This window comes from Anopheles gambiae, chromosome 2, assembly GCF_943734735.2.
Source record: "Anopheles gambiae chromosome 2, idAnoGambNW_F1_1, whole genome shotgun sequence".
Classification (NCBI taxonomy): domain Eukaryota; kingdom Metazoa; phylum Arthropoda; class Insecta; order Diptera; family Culicidae; genus Anopheles; species Anopheles gambiae.
In genome coordinates, this window is record NC_064601.1 from 33,324,784 (window position 1) to 33,345,225 (window position 20,442).

At 49.4% G+C, this 20,442-nt stretch overlaps 1 protein-coding gene across 4 annotated transcripts; it reads left to right on the forward strand.

Moving 5' to 3' along the window:
* Positions 1-229: 229 nt before the first annotated feature.
* Positions 230-20,252, forward strand: LOC3290763 (cell growth regulator with RING finger domain protein 1). Of its 4 annotated transcripts, none has more exons than XM_061651657.1 (9): positions 230-484; positions 2,582-3,418; positions 4,242-4,541; positions 9,883-10,040; positions 12,493-12,664; positions 13,222-13,372; positions 16,390-16,497; positions 18,380-18,704; positions 19,154-20,252. In XM_061651657.1, the coding sequence occupies exons 3-9, from the start codon at positions 4,435-4,437 to the stop codon at positions 19,333-19,335; spliced, it is 1,203 nt and encodes a 400-aa protein (XP_061507641.1). In that variant the 5' UTR covers positions 230-484; positions 2,582-3,418; positions 4,242-4,434; the 3' UTR covers positions 19,336-20,252. The 4 variants fall into 4 exon arrangements, with proteins under 4 accessions (XP_061507641.1, XP_061507640.1, XP_562955.5 ...); XM_061651656.1 differs by having other exon boundaries at positions 248-484; positions 2,582-2,707; XM_061651658.1 differs by lacking the exon at positions 230-484 and adding an exon at positions 1,931-2,021 and having other exon boundaries at positions 2,582-2,707.
* The last annotated feature ends 190 nt before the right edge of the window (positions 20,253-20,442 follow it).

Sequence of the window (20,442 nt, forward strand, 5' to 3'; positions counted from 1 at the left end):
ATTCTCTCAAATTTTGCAATTCCTTAACATTTTCAACTTTCTTATTGCGCGTAATAATTACTAAAGCCTTAAAATAATTGTTTCTCGAGGTATTTGCAGCTCCAACGGCTGTTTTAAATTTTGCTCAGGGATTATTTTGTGCTGCATGGGCAAAATACCTCTTCCCGTCAGCTGTCGTTAGCCTGTCAAATGTGGTGGGGTAATTTTTGAATCAGCTGATGCTTGGCAGCGTGCGCCGAACTGCTATCGAATGTTTTTCTTGCCCGCAGAAGAAGAAGAAAAAAACACACTCACACACAACCCCCCTCGCTCAATAACAAACGTGACTAATGGAAGGAAACTATGGTTTTTGTGCGCGAGGCTGGTAGCAAAGCCAGAAAAGCAAGAAGAAAAAAAGCGGTTGCGGTTCTGCGTATTGCATTAACAGTGCGTGTACAGGCCAAACGATAATACCACGCCGAAAGGAGCCGCCAGCAGCAGGCAGGTACGTACGTAATAGAGTGTAGTTGGACCAGATAGCATACTGCGTATGGTGCGCAGAAAAATGCGGAAAATCGCTTCCCAAAGCAATGCTGAGTGTGTGTGTGTGTGGCCGCTGGCAGCATCGTTTGTCGTAACGCGATACGCCTGCCACCCTTGGGGCAGAAGTTCTAGAAGATGCCACTTTGTTGTGGTGCGTACAGAGATGCGCCCGGATCTAGGTGAGCAGCAAGCAAAGCAGCACGATAAGGGCGAAAGTTTTGGCCCATCCGATTTTGTTTTGAGCAAACAACCAGAGCAATGCAAATTTGTTTAGCCCACTTATCGTCCCCTATTCTAATTCTTGCCATTTCGAAGAAAAGCAGATGTGTGATGATATTGTGCTGTTTTTTTTTTGTATCGGTGGAATAATAGAGTCTTATCTCACATCCATCATCATCATCGTCAAGCCTTTTTTTTTGTTGGTGCTAAACACCCCCGGGATAATGCTAATAAATGTGCCAAATTCGGCATGCAAACACGGTCAATTCTCAGAGCCGGTCGCTGCCGTGGGACGGCTTACGCCACCGTTTCCCACCGTCGGCCGGCGGAAGTATACCGCCAAGGGAAACTGTGGCACGGATAAATGCTGTGTCCCAAATTTTTGCACCTTTTTTTTGCTGTTGTACTTTCTTCATCCCACGATCATCGGGGCTGGTGCACCGTTAGGGCTGGCGTGTTGGCTGAGGTTGGGTTGGGCAGGCAAGCAAAAAAAAAGGGAGAATAGAAATTGGTGAACGAATAGCCAACTCTCGCCTGTAGATCGAACGGATAGGAGCTGGCTCTGTGGCTTAACGTTAAACGGTATTTCGGGGTTTAGTTGCCCCAAAATGAGGCTATAAAAGGGAATGGAAGTAAATTGTGGCATGGGTTTTTTTTTGGTTTTGCTGCGCGTTTTGGTTTCATCTCAACGGACAAAGCCTTGTTTAAGGCACACTTTCTTGCCAAGTACCGTAGCAGCAGCAGCAATAGTAGTTGTAGTGGTAGTACCTGGCATTAAAAGGTTTGCCCTCCAGACAACACCGTCGGGCGGCTGCTTCCCTCCCGCAGCTGTATCGATGTAAAATATAAACAAGAACCTACCCGGTGAAGGACGACGCCTACCCCGACTGCTGGTGGGGATAAAGCGAAGCACCCCACCAGCACGGCGCATCATCACCAACGGCAACAGCACCCAAAGTCTGCCCTTCGTGGGACGACGCACTGTACTTGTGCAACTACACAACACAAACACACACAGTGCAGCAAGCACAGAGCGAGAGAGAGAGAAAGAGTGAGAGAGGAAAATTAGTAAAGAAAACGATAGAAAGCGCAGTGAGAAAGAGAAGGAAGGTCGAAGCCGGTCAGGTACCGTCGCTGGTGTGTGTACATGTACAACATCAATGAACTTCTGAGCAAACACAAATGTCCTTCCTGGTGGTGGACGCGGATGCATGACGACGACGACGGGTCCGCTCCAGCCGATAATGTCATCGCCGCCGGAAGGAAGCAAACCGAACCCCGTAAGCAATCTAGTTAGCCAGCCGTGTGTTGGAAGAAAACGAAACGAGCTCCTCCGTCCCAGCAGCAGCAGCAGCAGCAGCAGCAGCAGCCAGTGCGCCAACAACGTGTACGCGGCAGTATAGAAGGAGGAGGGAGAGAGAAAAACTACAGAATCAACTGTGCAAACATCGGTGCAAACGCGATAAGGCTGATTGTGAGGGCTCGGAGCAGGCGAAACGATCGAAACAACCTCTCGCTGGCGTGCTGCTCAAAGGCGAAAACCCCCGACCGCACTTCAAGGAGAGGGAGGAAACATTCCTATAACATGATGTAATATATTAGCACTTTAGCCAAAAAAGAAAGGCTTCCGAAGCAATGGATAATGTGCAGCGGGACCGTTCCTGCCAGAATCTTACCTTCGTTATGTTTCTTTGGTTTGCAGAGAATGGGAATTTTGGAATTTCGAAATGAAGCTCAATCGCGGAAAGGGAAATCTTCGCGGGTTTGGTTGATTTGCCTACGAGAACGATCGTTTTAGCTGTATCGAGTAATACCCATACTTTTTGGCTTTTCTTTTCAGCGCGGATTAAGTAATTACTGAAGAACAAATGGATGTAGGACGACTACCAATTCGAACGCGTCTTCTTAATTTCATGTTGTGCCAATCACTGGAACGGTGAAGCAAACTTGTGCAAAACAGAAACAGGTATCGTTCGCTTTGAATCCTGCACGATCGCTTCCCATTTTTGGCTGCCGAGTAGATCGAACCGCGCATCGAGAGTAGCGCATCCGTCGGGGCGTATTCAGCTGACAGCTTGACGGTCGATCGCCACAAACAGTATGCTTTAGAACAGCCTGACCACGAATGTTGGGAAGCAGAAATACGATAAACCAAACCAAAAACAACAACAAAAAAAAGGAAACCAACAAAAACGATATCAACAACACCTTACTGAACTCGTGCGCAACGAACGATACACGGTCTGCAGCAAAGTGCACCGCGGGCTTGATGCTGCTGCTGCTGCTGCTGGACTGCAGCTAGTTTTGCCCCCTCCACCATCACCAGCATCGCTTATTCTTTTCATCTTGTGCACGATCGCGCTCCGCCGCCCTTGCACCAGGCACCATTCGCTTGATTCGGCTCGGCTGCTGCCCGTTCGCGAACGCTCGCGGCCGTAACGGCAGCGGTGGGGAGGCATCCACTGAAGCCACACCGACCGGGCGCGGACGCATTCACGCAGGGTTCAGTTATGTTTCAGCGCTGGTGAGAAGCGGAGGCAATGTGCGGGCAATTCGGTCGGGAAACATCGCTACCCCAATAGTTTGCCGTGGTCGATTCACGCTGACGTTGTTTGCACGCTGCGGGCTGTTGTTTGACGTGAGCGCATACAAACCTTGGGCGCGTGGGGGTGGTTAGGTGAGCATAAAAAGCACACTGCACAAGCGCAAGAGGGCACGGGCAGAGCGTACTGTTTAAATGGTCGCACAACATTAGCGAGCTGTGTGCGACCCGACAAACGACGAAGAGCTGATCGATCGACAGGCGCAAGCACTTCTGCCTGTCTGGCGAGCGGCTGCGCGAGAATACCGTTCTGAACGTCCGGACCAGAGCGACCGGAGCGAAAGCTGCGCCGATCCGCGGCGCGGAGAGAGGTTAATCAACTCGGCAGTGTGGTGCGCGCGGTTCGTTTGCGTGAAAGTTCATCCACTCGGAAACTGCGCAACAACATAACACCATTTCTTGCTGCGTGCGTGTGCGGAGAAGCACGGACGAGCAAAGGCGCGTGAGCGAAGTGGCCGCCTCGGTGTATGTTTGCGTGTGTGTGTGTGTGAATGCTGTATGTAAACGCCGGCGCTTAAAGCAAGCAAACCTCGAGCACAGGCAGCATAAAAGTGCGAACGATATAGGAAAACTCGAACGATCAAACAAGCAAACGAACGATCTTCATTCGGGTTACTTTCTCTTTCCCCGTGTCCCATCTGTCGTCACACCGTGGCAGCGCGTGACTGTTGGGCTGATGTTGTTGTGATCGGCAACACTCGTCCTCCTGCATACCGGTGGCCGGTTCAAGATCAAAACGAGATCGCGTTCCATAGTATGCTGATGATCGGATGCTTGTGCGCCGTAAGATATCGTCGCGTGCTTGCTCGAACGAAAACTGTAGTGTTTGTTTGTTTGTTTGTTTGGCTGGTTCGAGTTTGACTTAATTTTATTTATTATCAAAAACATCATCCAATAGTGATTTTGTAGTGTTGTTTGTGTGTTGTGTGTGTGCGCGCTTGTTTTTCGTGACATATACTGCTTGGTCTGTGTGTTTTAAAAGCCGAAGTGAAGCGCAGAAAAAGGCGCATACCGGAACGGGTGCTGAAGTAATCGCACCGTATACAAATACTTTCAAGTGTCCAGCAACAACAGCACAGCGACAAGCGAAGATGAGTGCGTTTAGTACGTTAACATTTTCGGCGGCAGAAATCACCAACCTGCTGCCGCTGACAGCGGTGATCGTGTGCATCGGTGCCACCATCATGTTCCTGATCAAGTGAGTAATAGAATCGCCTTCACTAATCTTCTTCCCTTTAATGTACCCCCGTTTTCATCTCTACATTCAGACCCTTCAAAACACTTTTCCATTATAGTGGAAAAATAATGGAAACCGAAAGTTGTGGTAGAAATCGTCCAAACTGAAAGAGAAATGGTACGGTTGATGTTGTTCGCCCCTGCGAATACATTTGTCACGGTGCATCAATTTCCCCCTCAGCAGTGCGCACGCCTCGGTGGCCTATTGGCGGTGGATGTGGCACGTGGCTGTGTTTCCCGGCCACCCCCCGAAAAGGGATGTGTGGGATGTGATGAAACTCGTTTTTTTTTCATCTTCTTCTTAAAACCCTCAACCATGTGGCAGCCCCGATTGTTGTGTGTATCTTCGCTAAACTTCCGGGGTTTCGCATGGGGTCTTTTTTTTTTCTTCGAAATTTCAAGGGCGAATTTACAACGGTCCAATAGTTGACAAAACGCGCTGTTTTCGGTCACCGGTGGCGTAAATGGATTGCGTTTCTTCCTCGCGCATCTCCATAAACGCGTTGATTTAGAACCGACCGGAGAATTCACAACCAACCAGCTGGACATCAAAACATCAAGAAAGCGCAAGAAATCACGCAGAAGCGCTTGCGCTCGTCCGCGTTTTTGTATCGCCAAAAGGTCGAAAACTGGTTCCCCAAACGTTTGGGTGTGAGGGGGGGATTGTTATTTTTGTGCCTTTTAATATGCATCATCGAGCAACCATCCAGCCCGTTGAAGCGTGGCGTTGATCCGTGGGTGCTGGCGCCGAATTAACGGAAACGATCGTTTCATGAGCGATCAATCAAAACAATGCTAATTGGTTTAGCAAGATGAACGGTGCGACATTCTGGCCAAAATCGCAAAGGAAGGACCAGGAATAGTTGCACTAACGGAGCTAGACTGTGTCATTTTTGTGTAGGGAATATTTTTGGGCTAAAATGAACTCATCTCATGATAATAGTGACTGTTATCAGACACTAAAGATGAGAATGAGCCATATAAAACCTAAAAAGTTGAATACCACTCTTGGGTAATTAAGTAACGAATTGTGCTTAACTGTATAATGATTTGATCTTTCGAAACAAGAAATTCCAAGCAAATCAAACGCACTTTTGTTCAACGTGCCATATTTCTTTCCCAAAGGTTCTGCTGCTATCTGTTGTCACAGGTCGCACATCAATAACGTAAACGTTTTGTAACATCAAAGCACTTGCAAACAACAGCAAGATAAGAACGCGAGCTACGGGGAACTCCGATTCGCAAGTCGCCCCCACCACCGCCACCGCCCCCACCGTCACTAAACGCCAAACGCGTCTATGGGCAACGGGCCGGCGGACGCGACGCCAAACGCCTAGGCGCGCGCGTCCTTGAAAGTGCGACGCGCGATGCCAGAAGCAGAAGAAACAAATCGTCCCAAAAGGTGGCAATGTTTCAATGTTCCTTTTACGTTATCGGCCCTCGCACCCGCCTCTAGCTGGGCCTTAACGTGCTGTATATATTTGTCACTTTTGTACGATTTCCGAACCGCAACAATGGGGGGAGTGGGAGAGAGGTGACGGTGTTGGTTCGGGAGGAAGTTGGTTGGTTGGTGGATTGGTGTAACCGTGGGCAGCATAAATTAACGAACACCAACACCACCCTCGGTCGGATTGGGGGATCTGCTGTGTGTGTGTTTTTTGTGTAGTTGTTGTTGAGGTTCCTACCAAGCAGTCAAAGACAACGGAGAAGGGATCGGTGGGTGGGGTGACTCGGGTGAACGATCAACGCGACGGCACCCTACGAAAGCTAGCTAGTTGTTGTACCGGCGTTATTATGATTTCATTATCATTTGCAACCGGCGTGCCGGTGACCGAACCGAAAACCGAGTAGGGAAGCAACTGGCGAACGGCGGCAGCATTTGCTCTGTTCGTGAGTGCGTGCGTTCAACCGTACGCCAACCGTGGCCATACATTTTTGGAACGGGAAGAAGGGGTGCTGGGCCGAGAAGGAGAGCGCCGAAGTGATCGCGTACGACACGTAACCATAAAACGGATCAGAGCAGCAGTTGTCTTCCGCATAACGACGCACCGTTGAAGTTTGGTGAATCGGCGAACCGCATCAAACGGCGGGCTAATGGTGCTGCTACTACTACTACTACAACAGGTGGCAAATTTGTATATTGGAAAGAGGTGGCTTTTGGTGTGCAAGCTGTGGGGTTATAGTTGATCTCTCGTAAGCGTGCTCTCGTATTGAGTTGAGATCTTTTGGATGTGCATCCTCAAATCCATGGGATGGGAAGGATGTGTCCAACTTGCAAATTCGCAATGTGATAGAATTAGTGCAGCATTCCAGTGTGCTTTGGAGCATCTAAAATACTGCTTACTACTGCAACTATCTCCATCAAATCTTCTTATCTTTTTCGACAATAATCATAATTAATCTAGGGCCTGCTAAAAGCCACGGTTAGGTTAGGCTCTGTGATCTGTGGTTGATTTGTTTTCCAATACCAGGATGTAGTCAGTTCTGTGTATGGAAGGTTGCGTATGGGGCACGAACCCATGATGAGCCAGTCGTTAGGTCGTGCGATTTGACAATTGTACTACGGGACACGACCTCGGAGATTGAAGTAAATAGTTAATAAATTCTATGTTCTATGTGCTGCTAGGCGATTATACGACCGGTAGCTGTCAGCGTCATTTGAGCTTGAAAAAGTTCTTATTCTTCCATTGACTTAGTTGCTGGTAAGCGATTACGTTTTGGACTGGAAAATTACTGGAGTCGCACTGAAGAACTTGGAATAAAAAGGCTTCTTCTACTAGTTATAGACATCTTATGGTCCTAAGCATGGCGTTAATCATTGCTGCACGATTTACACATGTAAACTTGCGAAGTTAGTTGACTTGACTGTTCAGTACAATGTCACATTGGGGTTTCTCCAATATGTACGCGGGTCATAGCATAAAGCAATCAATTTTATTAATGTAAATGTTACAAGGACGGGGAAAACCCCTCTACAACGAGAAAGTACCTCACTCAGGTTAACCTGCAAGAGTTCACCGTGGGCAACAATGTTTTTTTTTAACTTCTTGTGGTCATGTCATTAGGATCACAATTCGGTATGCATAGTCCTTTTACGGAAAAACAGTTTGATGGAAGGTTTTTGTTTCTGACTGGAATGAATCGATGGCTTTTAGAGGAATTCGCATGAACAGTGAACACAGTTTCGTATGTTTCTGTGGCAGTTTGTGTCTAGCAGCCTAGTGACCCTATGCCTGGATTCCAACCTGGAACATTTGTTACGGTTGTTTATGATATTGACAACGCCGGTCACACCAGACCCGTGCCTTTTCAGGCCTGTTTCATATAACATTCTTTCCCACATCATGCCCCATGTACACGTTTCGTTTCGTGCGAAACCAATTCGTTCCAAACGGGGTTGCGTGGTCATGCCGAACGGCCCCAAAAAGCCACCCATATGTTGTACATATCCCACCAAAATGAAAGCTTCTTGAAGATCGATCTCTGTACAGTTCTGCGAGCGGCGGATCGAGGAGCGGCAGTATATTCACCATTGCCATCCTGTAACTACCTCCTCGTGGTGCAAATTTCTGCAACAAAACCAGAAGAAGAAAAAAACCTCTCAGAAACGTACCACAACCCCTCACTTGGGGGATGCTGTGCAGAGCGCCAGAGTCGTGGTGGTGAGCGCTATAAAACAAACGCGCACACTCACGCACACAACACCTTCGCCACATTCGGTCAGCCTTGACTTGGTTTTAAACCGGTGTGCTGCTGCTGCTGCTACTGCTGCTGGATCGTGTCTGTCCCATCGTGTGCGCCAACCAACCAACTAACCAACACACGCCCCAGCGCACACGAACGTGAAATCCCAACACACCGACCCGGAGACAACGCCGTCGTCTCGGGTCTGGTGATCGATCGGTGGCGAAGCAATGATCATGTGTGCAACAGCTTCGTACGAGGGACACAGTATATTAGACCATTTAGCTGCAAGATCCTGCCCGGGTTGTTGTGTGTTGTGCTGTTCCGTTCGCCGGGCGGGAGAGTGAACGGACCAAACGGAATCGGTTTGCAATTCCGCCAGTCTAAATCCAGCATGCGGCGCGTTCTTGCGTCGTTTGCGACACGTCATCTACGGACCGCTTGCAAGCCTTTGGGCTGACGACGCTGCCTTGCGTCAGCTGATGCCAGTGATCGATGCCGTGAGGGTCAATTTACGCGTGTCGTGTTCTGCGACGGCATGCCGGTTTCGCCATTGCTCTTTATTGCAGATGGACATGGACACCGACAACTATCCCAATCCTTGTTCGTGCCAGCGCCTGAAGCGACGCTGTTCTGTACGGTGACGGCTACAGCCTGCCCTAGAAGGGATGCTGTCGATCGCTGTCGGTGTCTCTTCAGGGTGCAGGCAGGTTGGTTCGTACTTTCGAAGTGTGTGCTACCGGTATCTCCCATGGTGAAGCGATTGACTCAACAAACGTCTGTGTACCGATAGCACAAGAAGTGTGAAGCAATCGAACACTCTTTGCGGCAGCAATCGAACACTTTCTTTCCCTTGGGTGGTGTTGCGCCCGTGCACAGTTACAGCAAAACCACCGCCTACTGCTGTGGATGCTGCAGGGTAAGCTGCGGGTACTGCTGCTTACCGCTGCCCTCAAGCAGTTCAAAGTCAAGCATCGGAGTGGTCAGTTAAAACCGACTGCGAGCCACAAACCAGTGTGAACGTCTGAGTAGGACTTGAGAATGAATGTCGTCGAAGTAGCAGCAGGCTTTGAAACGACTATGCGAGTGAGCACAAGTGGGGTAAAGGACGCTGCATCTGACCGGCAACCGCTTTATGTATGGGGGAAGGCCATCGCGCAGTGCACAAGTCCGAGTGTGTTTAATTTCTTTAACGGTTCTTCAACTATTTACCACAACCACCGCCGCCCCACCTAACCTTCGTGATCGGTGTGTACTTGTACACCTTTACCATTTAGTGGATCACTGCAAACTCACTCACCACGCGGGGCTCAAGTCAATTTGATAGACCTTCATACCGTTGCTCCGCGGTCGCTGTCCGCTCTGGCCCACATTCCGTTATACACCCTTTACCGTTACTCTTCGATGTCTCTGACCACGGGACTACAGACCACGATTCATCTCATTACTCACACCGTCATCATCAACATCATGATCATCATCTTCTTCTTCTTAAGTAGAGAATAACAAAGAAACAAACACCCCAAAAAAAAACTCATACTCATCTGTGTATTTCTTTCTCTCTGTCTCTCTCTCTATCTCTCTCTGTGTACACACACACACAACTCGTTTACTTCCAGGGCCGCCGTGATACTTCGAGTGCAGGCCGATGACGTGTTAAGGCCGTCGAACGTAACGCAGCAGAACCATAACGTGCATGTACCGCGCCTCAAAATGACCCGCGTCCACATACCGTTCACTGTCCGGCTGCTCGACGCGGGAAACAATTCGTTCGACGGTAGGTTGACCGATGGTTTGGGAGAGGAGGGCCCGCGGCCCTGCAATGCTCGGTAACATAATAAGATGAGAAAGAACACCGTGTCCGAATGTGTGTGGCACAGAACACCGAACGTGCGTAATGAATGTGGTAAGAAGAAAAAAAACGAGGCTGCGGGACGGGCTGCGAGGTGTTGCACCTATCGAATTCTTTCGATCCGGTCACCGTCACCAATCCAAGAATGCGGTGTGTGGCATGGCTCCCCTCGCCTCAGCCCCAGTCGCGCTCGAAGTTCACTCGATCGCGTACGAAATTGTTACGAAACGATCGGTCGGTAGCAGTTTCGCATTCGGGGGTAGAATGGAGTCGATCGCGGCACTTTAAAACCAAATACACGCAGAATGCTAGCTACAAAAAAGGGACAGCAACACGATATTCGATAGTAAAGATAGTAATATTGTTTTTTTTTGTTTAGATAAAAGTGAGAGGGAAATTAGCAAATCACAAAGAAGCGGCTCCCATGTTCGATCAAGCGAGGAAAATAGATTGTGCAGAGTTTGACCACATCCGCATGGCAGGACAAAGCTAGGAACTAGAAAATTACCAGCACTTTATGGTTAGAATCGGTCAAAACAGTTCAAACCATGTCGTACGGCGAAGAGTTACGAGCACGTGCTGCGTGTAATACGCCGGTAACGCCTTGTGTCAACAGTTTTGCATCTTCGTGTCGCAGTTTCGATCCAATTTCGCATTCGAACCGAGACAGTGATAGCAGTGTTTTACGGCGCACGTCCGTAAAGAGGGTATTTAAAGTGCAAACATGTTGGTAAAACAAATTAGGAAAGTATAAAGCACCGGGGAGCAGCAGAACAGATCACGCAATGATGAGGTGTTAGAAGGAAGGACAGGCAGAAGAGGACGACTGGGGTTGCATCGTTTGCTAACAAACTGCTCACATACACGGTGTTATTTGTATGCAGCGCACGTTTAGCACATTTTTGCTGTGTTTTCCGGCTCGAGGTACAAATTTCTGGTCAGTTTTGCATTTCGACATTATGAGCAGTTGGCTTTTTGGCATGGTTTTTTGTTCTATATTCACATTCAGCCTGCCAGTCGCTGCTTTTGTGGCTGGAATTTATATGGCGTTTGATTAGAAGAAGATGATCGTGACGCACGCTGGCACTCGTGTCGGTAGAACAAACGCTCGCACTGAAAGAGTTCACGAGAAGCCACGTGGTGACGTACACCGTCCACCGGGTCGCGGTTGTAAGATGCATCACCCGGGGGCCCCGCTTCACACTCCCGCTTGCTTTGCAGTGCGATCATCATAGGCGTACAAAGTGAATGCAATGTGCGCGGGTCCGCGGCTCAAGTGCACTACCACCTTGCGCACTCGTATACAAAGTAGTGAAAAGAAAACCATGTGTATTGCCAATGATTCTACATCAGTTCGATTTCCCTCAAGCAACGCTAAAATGCTTTCCCACTCACACACACACACACACAAACACACACCTACCCGCACAAAACCCATAAATTGCCCTATCGTTCATCTGGACCATAAATTGCTCTCTCGTTCATCCACCGGACCAGTTCCAGTTTGCAACGCCATGTTAACCTAGAATTAGTGGCCCGTTTTTTTTCTGCCCATCCAGTCCTCCCTAGGGATGTCGTGCACGATCAACCGTCCGTCCGTTGTGTGACATTGAGTCATCGGGCTAGCTTTGCCGCGCACGCACGTACGACTCTGTCCATTCTATTAGAACTTTACCGCTAGTCTCTCCGGCCGTACCACTCACCACAGACAGACGGCGGCGATGGCAGCGACGATAAGTGAGTGTGTAATACCTGTTCTGATGACTAGCCACCCCGGCAGAGCACTACGTGACCGAGATCACGTGAGGTGCTCCACGGTGACCGGTGACCCATGGCGGTAAAGAGTTGCCCCTGCCAAGCAGACGGCCGTTGTTGGCGGGGGTAATTGTCGTCATACCGGTAGCCGGGCGGCTGTACTGCTGCACCCTTTTGCATTACAGTTCTGGATTTCCCAAGCGATCCGACTGTTCCTGCCGTGGGTGAGAGAGTAGGAAGCGGCGCAGGCAAACGGATTGAATAATTTCACTTTCTGCGTGTACCGTACGCCAGCCACCAGTGTGGTGCGCCGCATTCTAGCGCCAAAGGGTCGCCATCAATGCGAGGGAGAAACAGGTTTTCCTTTACATTTGCTTCCTTACTCACATTTTCTCAGATCAGAGATTATCTAACATCGGCTTTGTTTTACTTCCTTCATGTCTAATCATTCGACTGTCATTAGCGGCTGCTGCTAATCTGCAAGACGTGCGTGACATTGCAACCTGCCGCGCCGGTAGCTGACTAATATCACTTACAAACACACACATTGCGTTGTTTTTGCTTCAAATCAGTGTTTAATCTTGTTTTTCCTCTTTTCTGCTGCACTGTTCTTTCCTTCCAGAGGTACGGCTAGCGGTGTCCAGTCAGGTGAAGTACTCGCTGCAAGCGTTCTGGGGCGTCTCCATCCGCGAGCTGCATGTGTCGCTGTGGCGCACGTGGAACGACCTGCGGGACGCATCGAATTCGCACATCGTCGACTCCAGCTACTGTCAGCAACTGGCAACTAACGTAAGGTCTGACTTCACTGCCCCCTTGTACGGGGATATCATATCACCTTTCCGGGTGCGAGGCGGCTGGCTGTCCAGATTCTGCGACCATCTTTGTTGCCATTAATTTCTGCTTGGTCTTTTGTCACACGGGCACTTGTTCTCATGTGGGGTTTTGGTTTTGGTTGCAGAATGTGTCCTTTGCTTCTTATCGGCAAAGGTGATCGAACCCTCGGAACGATTTCGCGATCGACCAAGCATACCAGCAAACCAGTTTTGCGAATCTGCTCAAATATTCATGATTATCGCGATTTTGTTGTTGTTGCTGTTGCTATTTGCCTTTTCGAAATTCCCAATCACAGTTTAGTCGAGTAGAGAAGTGACACAGCACAAGCGAGAACGTTCCAGGCTTTAATCCCGGCAGCTTATTTTATGCGTTAGCTTAGCATTATTAGCATATTCGCCTCGCTTCTATACTACTACTACACGATCAATCTAATCTGACTTTGCGCGTGGTGTCGTTTTCTTTCTCTCCATCTTGATCTTCCGGTTCGTGGTTCGTGGTCGCTGCAACCCAAAAATAGATGCTGCCAACCGCACACGGAACATGTCATCACGCTACAGTCCCCGAAGCCACCGCTGATCCTGGGCGCACCGCCCCGACTCGCCTACCCGCTGGTGGTGTTTATGATCCGTGAAACGGAACCGGAGGAGCTGCTGCATCCGGACGAGACGGTAAGTGGCGGCTGAGTGGTGTTTTATTGCTATTAAGCTATCGTTGCGGATTCTCATTAGGTGGGAAGGGTGGAGACCAAATGATGAGATTATCGAAACCCCAGAACCCATCCCTTGCCAGTGTCTTTGGGGGGCGATGCGCAAATAGAAGCAACCCGCTCCCGACGGGAATTACCCCACACAGCGGGACGGAACTCGTGTCTTCACTTTCTCTTTGACCTAAAAGGTGACCTCCAGCCCGAAAAAGGAGTTGCTACAGATCGACCGTCATCACCGAGCGGACACCCCGTGTCCGCGATTACGCGGCTGTTGCCGGGATGATATTGATTTTTGCATTTCCTCTCGCCTGTCAGCCTGCCTCTCCCTGTGTATCGATTACGCCATCCGACCGGGGGGATGTTTTTGTGCCTTCCTCTGTGTGTGCATACATTAAATATTGAGTAATCGTTTTCATGAGCAGCTTCTTGCTTTCTCCCTTTCTTGATCTCAATCATATGGCACCGAAAGGTTCAGCGCTCGTGTCTCTGTGTGTGTGTGTGTGTTTATACAAAAACGCGCGTTCCGCCCAACCACATTGTCCCACATTTTTGCGATACATGGCCGGCTACAACAGTGGGGCCGGTTTATCCCATGTTTTTTTTTGCGGAACTCAACTCGAGAGTAAACAGATTATGTAAAACATATAATAGCGTTATAACGATTATTCCCCATTTCCTCGTTTCCATATGCAAACAGCCAAATTTGGCGGAATCGTCGTTTCGCGGGACTTTTTCCTTCCCCGCTTTTGACCGATTATGACGACTTTGTGAGTGTGAGGAGGCAGTGGGCTTTGGGGACAAACATAAAATAGCACGTACGTGCATATGAGCGGGTTTGCGTGCGGAAGCACACAGGAAGATGCCGAAATAAGGCAAAACAAACACAGTTCTGGCGGCGGCGATTGCACAACCAAAATAGCAATTGATCAATCGGTGTGTGTACTGTATATTGTTACCACCTTTACCGTATCTGTTCCGGTGAGAGTTTGTTTATCCTGGTTTTATTCCTTTCTTGTAGGTCAATGCGTCAATGCGTGATAGCGGGGAGAAGTTGAAGAAGAAGAAGACCAACTTTCTACCCACGGGAAATGTGACGAGCTTCTACAACCTAAGCATCGTCTTGAAAACCGAGCTCGTTCAGCCGAGCATCGCGAGTGACCTTCGGATAGAAAATCTCGCCACAACTCGTTGTGAAAGTTTCCCTTTTCCCTTCAAAGGGGTGGAGGAAAGAAAGTTTAGTTCATCTCCGTGAAGCTTCCACCTAAATGAATGCGCACCACGCACCGGTGAAAGACGGGCTGCACCACGTGCGTTTCTGGTGGTACATTGGGCGCGCGTGTAAGCGTCTCCGCGCAAGCGCTTGACGCAAAAGCCACGAACCGGATCGTCCCCGTCACGCTGGTAGAAAAGAAAGGGACATACTTTCACCGTGGCAATAGGTGGCCCAACCGACCGATCTTCTTTGCATCTCGCGAAACGCTGCACTTACGAACGGCGTTTCACTTTCTTTTTGCGCGACCCCGGCAGCGCCCTGCTCTTCACGGAAGAAGGACGTAGTTTTGGAAGGTTTTTTTGTGGTTATTTGTATGGTTTGCTTGCTGGATGTGGTTGAGTAATGATCAGAGTTTGAAAGTACAATAGTTTGTGAGTCATGCATGTGCCGGGAAGATGGCGCGGGGAGACGGGAAATGGAATATCCATTGAAATACTCTCACTCGACGAGAAAGCATGATGACGGGGTGCAGATACTTCCATTCTTCACAACCTGCCTGTTTCTGTTTGGAATTGCTGTTTGGAGGATTTTTTGCAATTTTTTTTGTTTCGAGAAACTAACGAGAAAAGCAAATTACCTCAATGTCACTCCGACTCCGCGGGCCGCTTAATAACATCGCACACTAATAATAATAATAGTGTGTCGTAATACTTTGGCTGGTTCCTTTCGCTTCCATCGACAGTCAAAACTGGCCAGCACGCGTTTGTGTGTGTGTGTGTGTGTGATGTTGTCTTGTGCCGCCGGGTCGTCAAACGGGTTTTTTTCTTGGCAGGAAGTGATGATTATGCTTGCGATACCGATCGGGATCATCGCGTTTGCCTCTGTTTATTGTTGACTCCCGGAAGGGATGAGTAGCGCAAGCGGATCTCTTCAAATAGCCGGCCATTTCTCTGGACCCGGCAGTACAGGCACATGAGAGGAGGCTCATACAATCGGCACCGTCGCGTAGTCGCGGGTCGTTTGGATGCTGTTTGCGTTTCTTCTATTTCAATGTTGACCGGCAGAACGTTTGTGGAACGGTTCCAAACACATATATGTGTGCCGTGTGTGCCATCCATCAATCCGCTCGAATGACACATTAGAATGACGTACGGTTGGAAAGAATGTGGGATGGTTTTGCCATACATCACCTTGGACCGTGTGCCGTATGCCGTATGAAAGCGCCCGACCGTCGCCCGGTTGCTATTTCTGCGGACCGCTGCGTCCTTGAAGACGTTGTTTGGCTGTAGCGCAAGGCCGCCCCAAACAAATGCTGCTGTGGTGTATAACAAAACGCCTTGTACGATAATGAGGTACCATATTTCAAAGCCATCCATCGGCCGGTACATACATAAATCTCCTCAGAGCGAAGCCTACTGCGTTATGCTTGGCAGCGTTTGGCAGCAACCCGGTGATGTGTTGTGCCGGTGTTGTGCTTCGGGATTCGGGATGAAGGGTACGCTGGGAAACGTGTTTGCTGAAATTTGATAAAACGAAGAGGTGGCCAAAAATGGCCAATCAATAATAGAATACGGAAAATCGTAAAAGTACAGTTAAACGACCTCTACGGGTGAAAGGATTGTATTTATAAGCTAGTAAAGCCGCTTAGAATAATCAATAACTCTTGTATGAGCAGCGTGCGAGTTCTTTTCACCATTACGATGACCATGAACCACCGTCTAATCTCAACTGTGTGTGTTTTTTCTTTTATTTTTTTTTTTCTACAGGTAATTCTGGTAAATGTCGTCCATTTGCGGGATCCGGTCTGTCCACTGCCGACGTCTATTTTGGCCCAGTACTTGAAGCAGGCGAGCGGTCAACTATCTTGCTTAAAGGTAAGTAGCGTAAGACGAAGCGACAACAACAACCACCAACCACCAACCACCACACGTGCCCGTGCGACTGCAGCTGCTCGCACCGTTTGCCTTAGTCGCGTCGAAAGTTAACGAACCTGCACGGCACTGTACAAGACAGTGGCCACGGTTGATTAGCCCCTCAAATACTAGCCACCTGTTTGATTGGCTCACACACACACACACACACACATTGGAGAGTGGTCAGATTAATTGACTAAATGGAATTTGGATTCGCACGCGGACTTAGAACAAACATCACGCTTCTCCTGCATGTAGCGCGCGGTGCGGAGGCTCGTCGTTGCGCAATCGCGGCACAAGAGGCATGGACCGCGTGTGGTGCATGTGTGTACCACCGGTGAGTGTACCCGCAAGCAGTGCTAGCAGAGCATGGCGGGCACTGTGACCTTCACAGTTCACAGACTGACTGACTGGCAAAGGGCGATCAGCCTACCAGAAGATCGGCGATAGCTGCATTTGGAGACCGAGAATACCGGTGCCACAATGTTTAATGCCCGCCTGTTGTGCATATGAAAAAACGAAAAAGCAACAACAAGCAGAAAAACGCGCGTGATGGAAGCTGGAAAACGTGTAACGTGCGCAGCGAGTGCGCACCGCAGACAACGACGGTTTTACATACACACGAGGGAAGGATGGTTTTGTTTTTCTTTCTGCACCATCTCCCTCCCTACCACAAAAACCCACACCCCCCCCTGGTGCGCACGGACATGGCACACCGTTCGTTGGCCAGTTTTCTTTTTCATGGGCAACATGTGGCAATCGGCAACAGCAGCAGCAGCAGCAGCAACGTATAGGCTTCGCGTGTGCGAGTTTGGTGTACGCCAACGCCAATGAAGCTGGCCGCGTGGTGCCTGCAAAGGGAAGCGAAGGGAGGGGTGGGGCAAGGGAACGGTAAAAACGGTCGTTGAGCTACCGCGAAAAGCGGACTGGTTTCTCGTTGCTGTTGTCCATAACGAACCTGTGAAACATTGCAGCCGCCCCTCGCCCCTCCGACGGGTCCACCGCGTGCGTCCAGTGATCGATTCAAATGAACTCATTGCAGATCGCGCTAGTGCTGCTACTACAACTACTACGATACTTTTTTTTGTTTGTCAGATTCGGAATACCGGTTTACGCGGATAGCTTTGGTTAATTTGCCTTCTTTTTGGTCCGCTCGGTCGGTCGGTTGGTAGTGGTGGTGGTGGTGGTGGTTTGCCTTCGATTAGCGTTGGTGGTTCGGTTCGTGCCTTCCGTTCCGCTCTGCATCGGGGGTAAACGGGATGAGGATTAGATCCGAGACCACTCTTGAGATTAGCGTAGAAGCCACCTCTCTCCTCGATCGGGTTATCCATATTTTAGTTTCAATTTGCGATAGAACGGTACACCAATGCGGGCTGGTTGAGGTTTGTGTGGTCGATGCTCTGAAGGTCACTCACACGAGTGTACCGCCCGTCGAATGTTGGAACGGCGAATGGCAGAACAGAAGAACATGGAGTTGAACCGAAGAATAAGGAAAAAGGGGGCACAATTGCCACTTCCACCGTTCGTTAATTCGCGTCCATCGGGCTTTGGGGCTTTTTGCTGTGTGAAAAACTTAACAACCCGTAGCGCGATAGTTAAAAGGTGGAAGCTGCTTTTGAGTCACTTTTACCTCCAAAAACCATGCACTATTCATGGGAAGTTTGAAATTACACGCTCACTGAACAGCATGCTGTATGACAATGTCGCTTCTTAACTCACCGGAACCGCGATCGCTCACCACGATCGTGTAATTATTCCCTCCTCTCCCCTGTTTTTTCATCATACACTTTAAAATTTCATCTAATCTCATACCGTTTTCTATCACTTTCCATTTCCCTTGCAGCAACTCTACCTGGCCACCGGTGATCCCATGACGGCGGACGAAGCAGCGAGCAGCGCCGCGAATGGCGCTGGCCAATCGGGCAATGGCGGTGGCGGTACGGGCAGCACCACCAGCACCACCGGAACGGGCACCACCGTCCCGACCGGTACACTGTCGCTGGCGGAACCGGTAGCCTGCGCTGGCAATAATGAGCCGCTGCTCTGTTCCGACTCGGCGCCGCGCGACTGCCCGGTCGGGGAGCAGCTGTGCGTCGTGTGCCATTACTTTCCACTTTCCCGGGCGCTGCTACCGTGCCGACATACGTGCATCTGTGCAGTTTGCTTCTGTAAGTACAGGGTCGGGGAGCGCGTCGTTAAATCGTTTGCTTTCACCCCAAACCCGCATCCCTCACCGGCCTAATCAATGTTGATTTTCTATTAAAGCGTTTAGAAAAACAAGTCATTAATTAGTTGAAAGTATTGTTGGCATGGTGTATCGTAGTAATAATTAGTCGACTTAAATTTCCCACCCCCCTCTCTCTCTCTCTATCTGTGTACTGACGTCGCACGCATGCTAATGAGACAGTCGTTAGACTGAAGCATATTCTCGTTAACCCCTGCTAAGGTTAACCGCGTGTGTGCGCGAGTCTGTAAGTCGATCAATTCACCGTAGCGGCCGTACCTAACCGTGGAACTTTTCCTTCACGCCGTCTCCCTCACTCTCTCATTGATCGTTTCGCTTTTCCCTTCTTTCTCGGTTTTCTCATCAACATCACACTCCACTCTCCGTCCGCAGCCAAACTGGACCGGTGTCCGATGTGTCGGGCCACGATATCGAGCTACTTCTGCATACGAACCGAGGAATATCTGCCGGCTAATTCGACAAACGAGCTTAAGGTCAACGGCAAACCGAAAGGAACCGTTCACTGGCTGGACGCGCTTAACGATCGGCTAACCGATTTTCTGGGCTTTCGGTGAAGCAGCCGCCGCCGCCGCCGCCGCCGAACGCGTCGTTGTGTGTCCGGTCGACAGGACAGCAAGGGGCAGCGGAAGGAGCGTTGAAGCTGAACAGCGGAACGAAGGGACCGATGGCTGAGCCGGAACGAGGCCGTGTGGGTGGATTGGACGAGAGCGATCGCGTTCGGTTCGTTCGATTCGCGTTGGATTCGCCGGCATGGCGGCTTCCATTTCGGTTGGCTGATTGGTCATCGGGGTTCTGGATTTGTCTTCCGGCAAAAGAAATGGAAAAAAAGCAAGCACTAGAATGTGTTTGAAGAGCTAGGAGAGGGAGAGGAGTTAAAAACACGATTATAATATGAAAAAAGCAACAATGTTAAGTATTAGTTTTAGGTACGTTTCAGTGGTAAGGGTTTTCGTTCCAAACACGTCCCCCCGCCCCCGCAGCCCCCTCCGATCGGCGAGTAAAGCTCAGACTACGCGCTGAGGAAGGGAAAGTATCGCGTGAAAGCGAATCGTCGATTCGCTGATAAGGGGCGGAAGAGCAGTGCGTCCTTTGAGGAATGGGGTGGGCATTTACGATATATGAACATGAATGGCTTTGCATTCGGATAAACAGCAGGGCAAATGGGGCAAGCTAGTGGGGTCTAGCTAGATCGGTGGTGTTTTGTGCACGACGAATGCTGTGGCCGGTTCGAATGGTTCGTTTTATTTGAGAATGTTTGCAAGCCAACTATATCAATACGTGAACCCGTTTTCGATAAGGTTTATTTCTGTAGCTGTGATTTTTTTAAAAAGACGAAAACGTAAGTGATGCGCGTGTGTGTGTTAGCAAAGGCAAAAAAAAATAACCGGAAAAAGAAGAATCAAAAGTCTTTATCTACGGATGACTGATTTGTGTTTTAAATAAAGGTTTATTAACGCTGTGAAACAATGAGCGTGTGGGCGTGTTGTTGTTTTATTCGTAAGGTGAACGATAAAAATCGAAAGAAAGTTCGTGCTAAATTAGTGTAAATATATCACTGAAAAAGGGCAAGTAGTGATTTCGTTCCGCATTAGTGTCGGTGGTTCAGTTGCGCTTAACGTACGTTTTAAATTTTAAGCACAGACAGCTCTAACGGCACAATG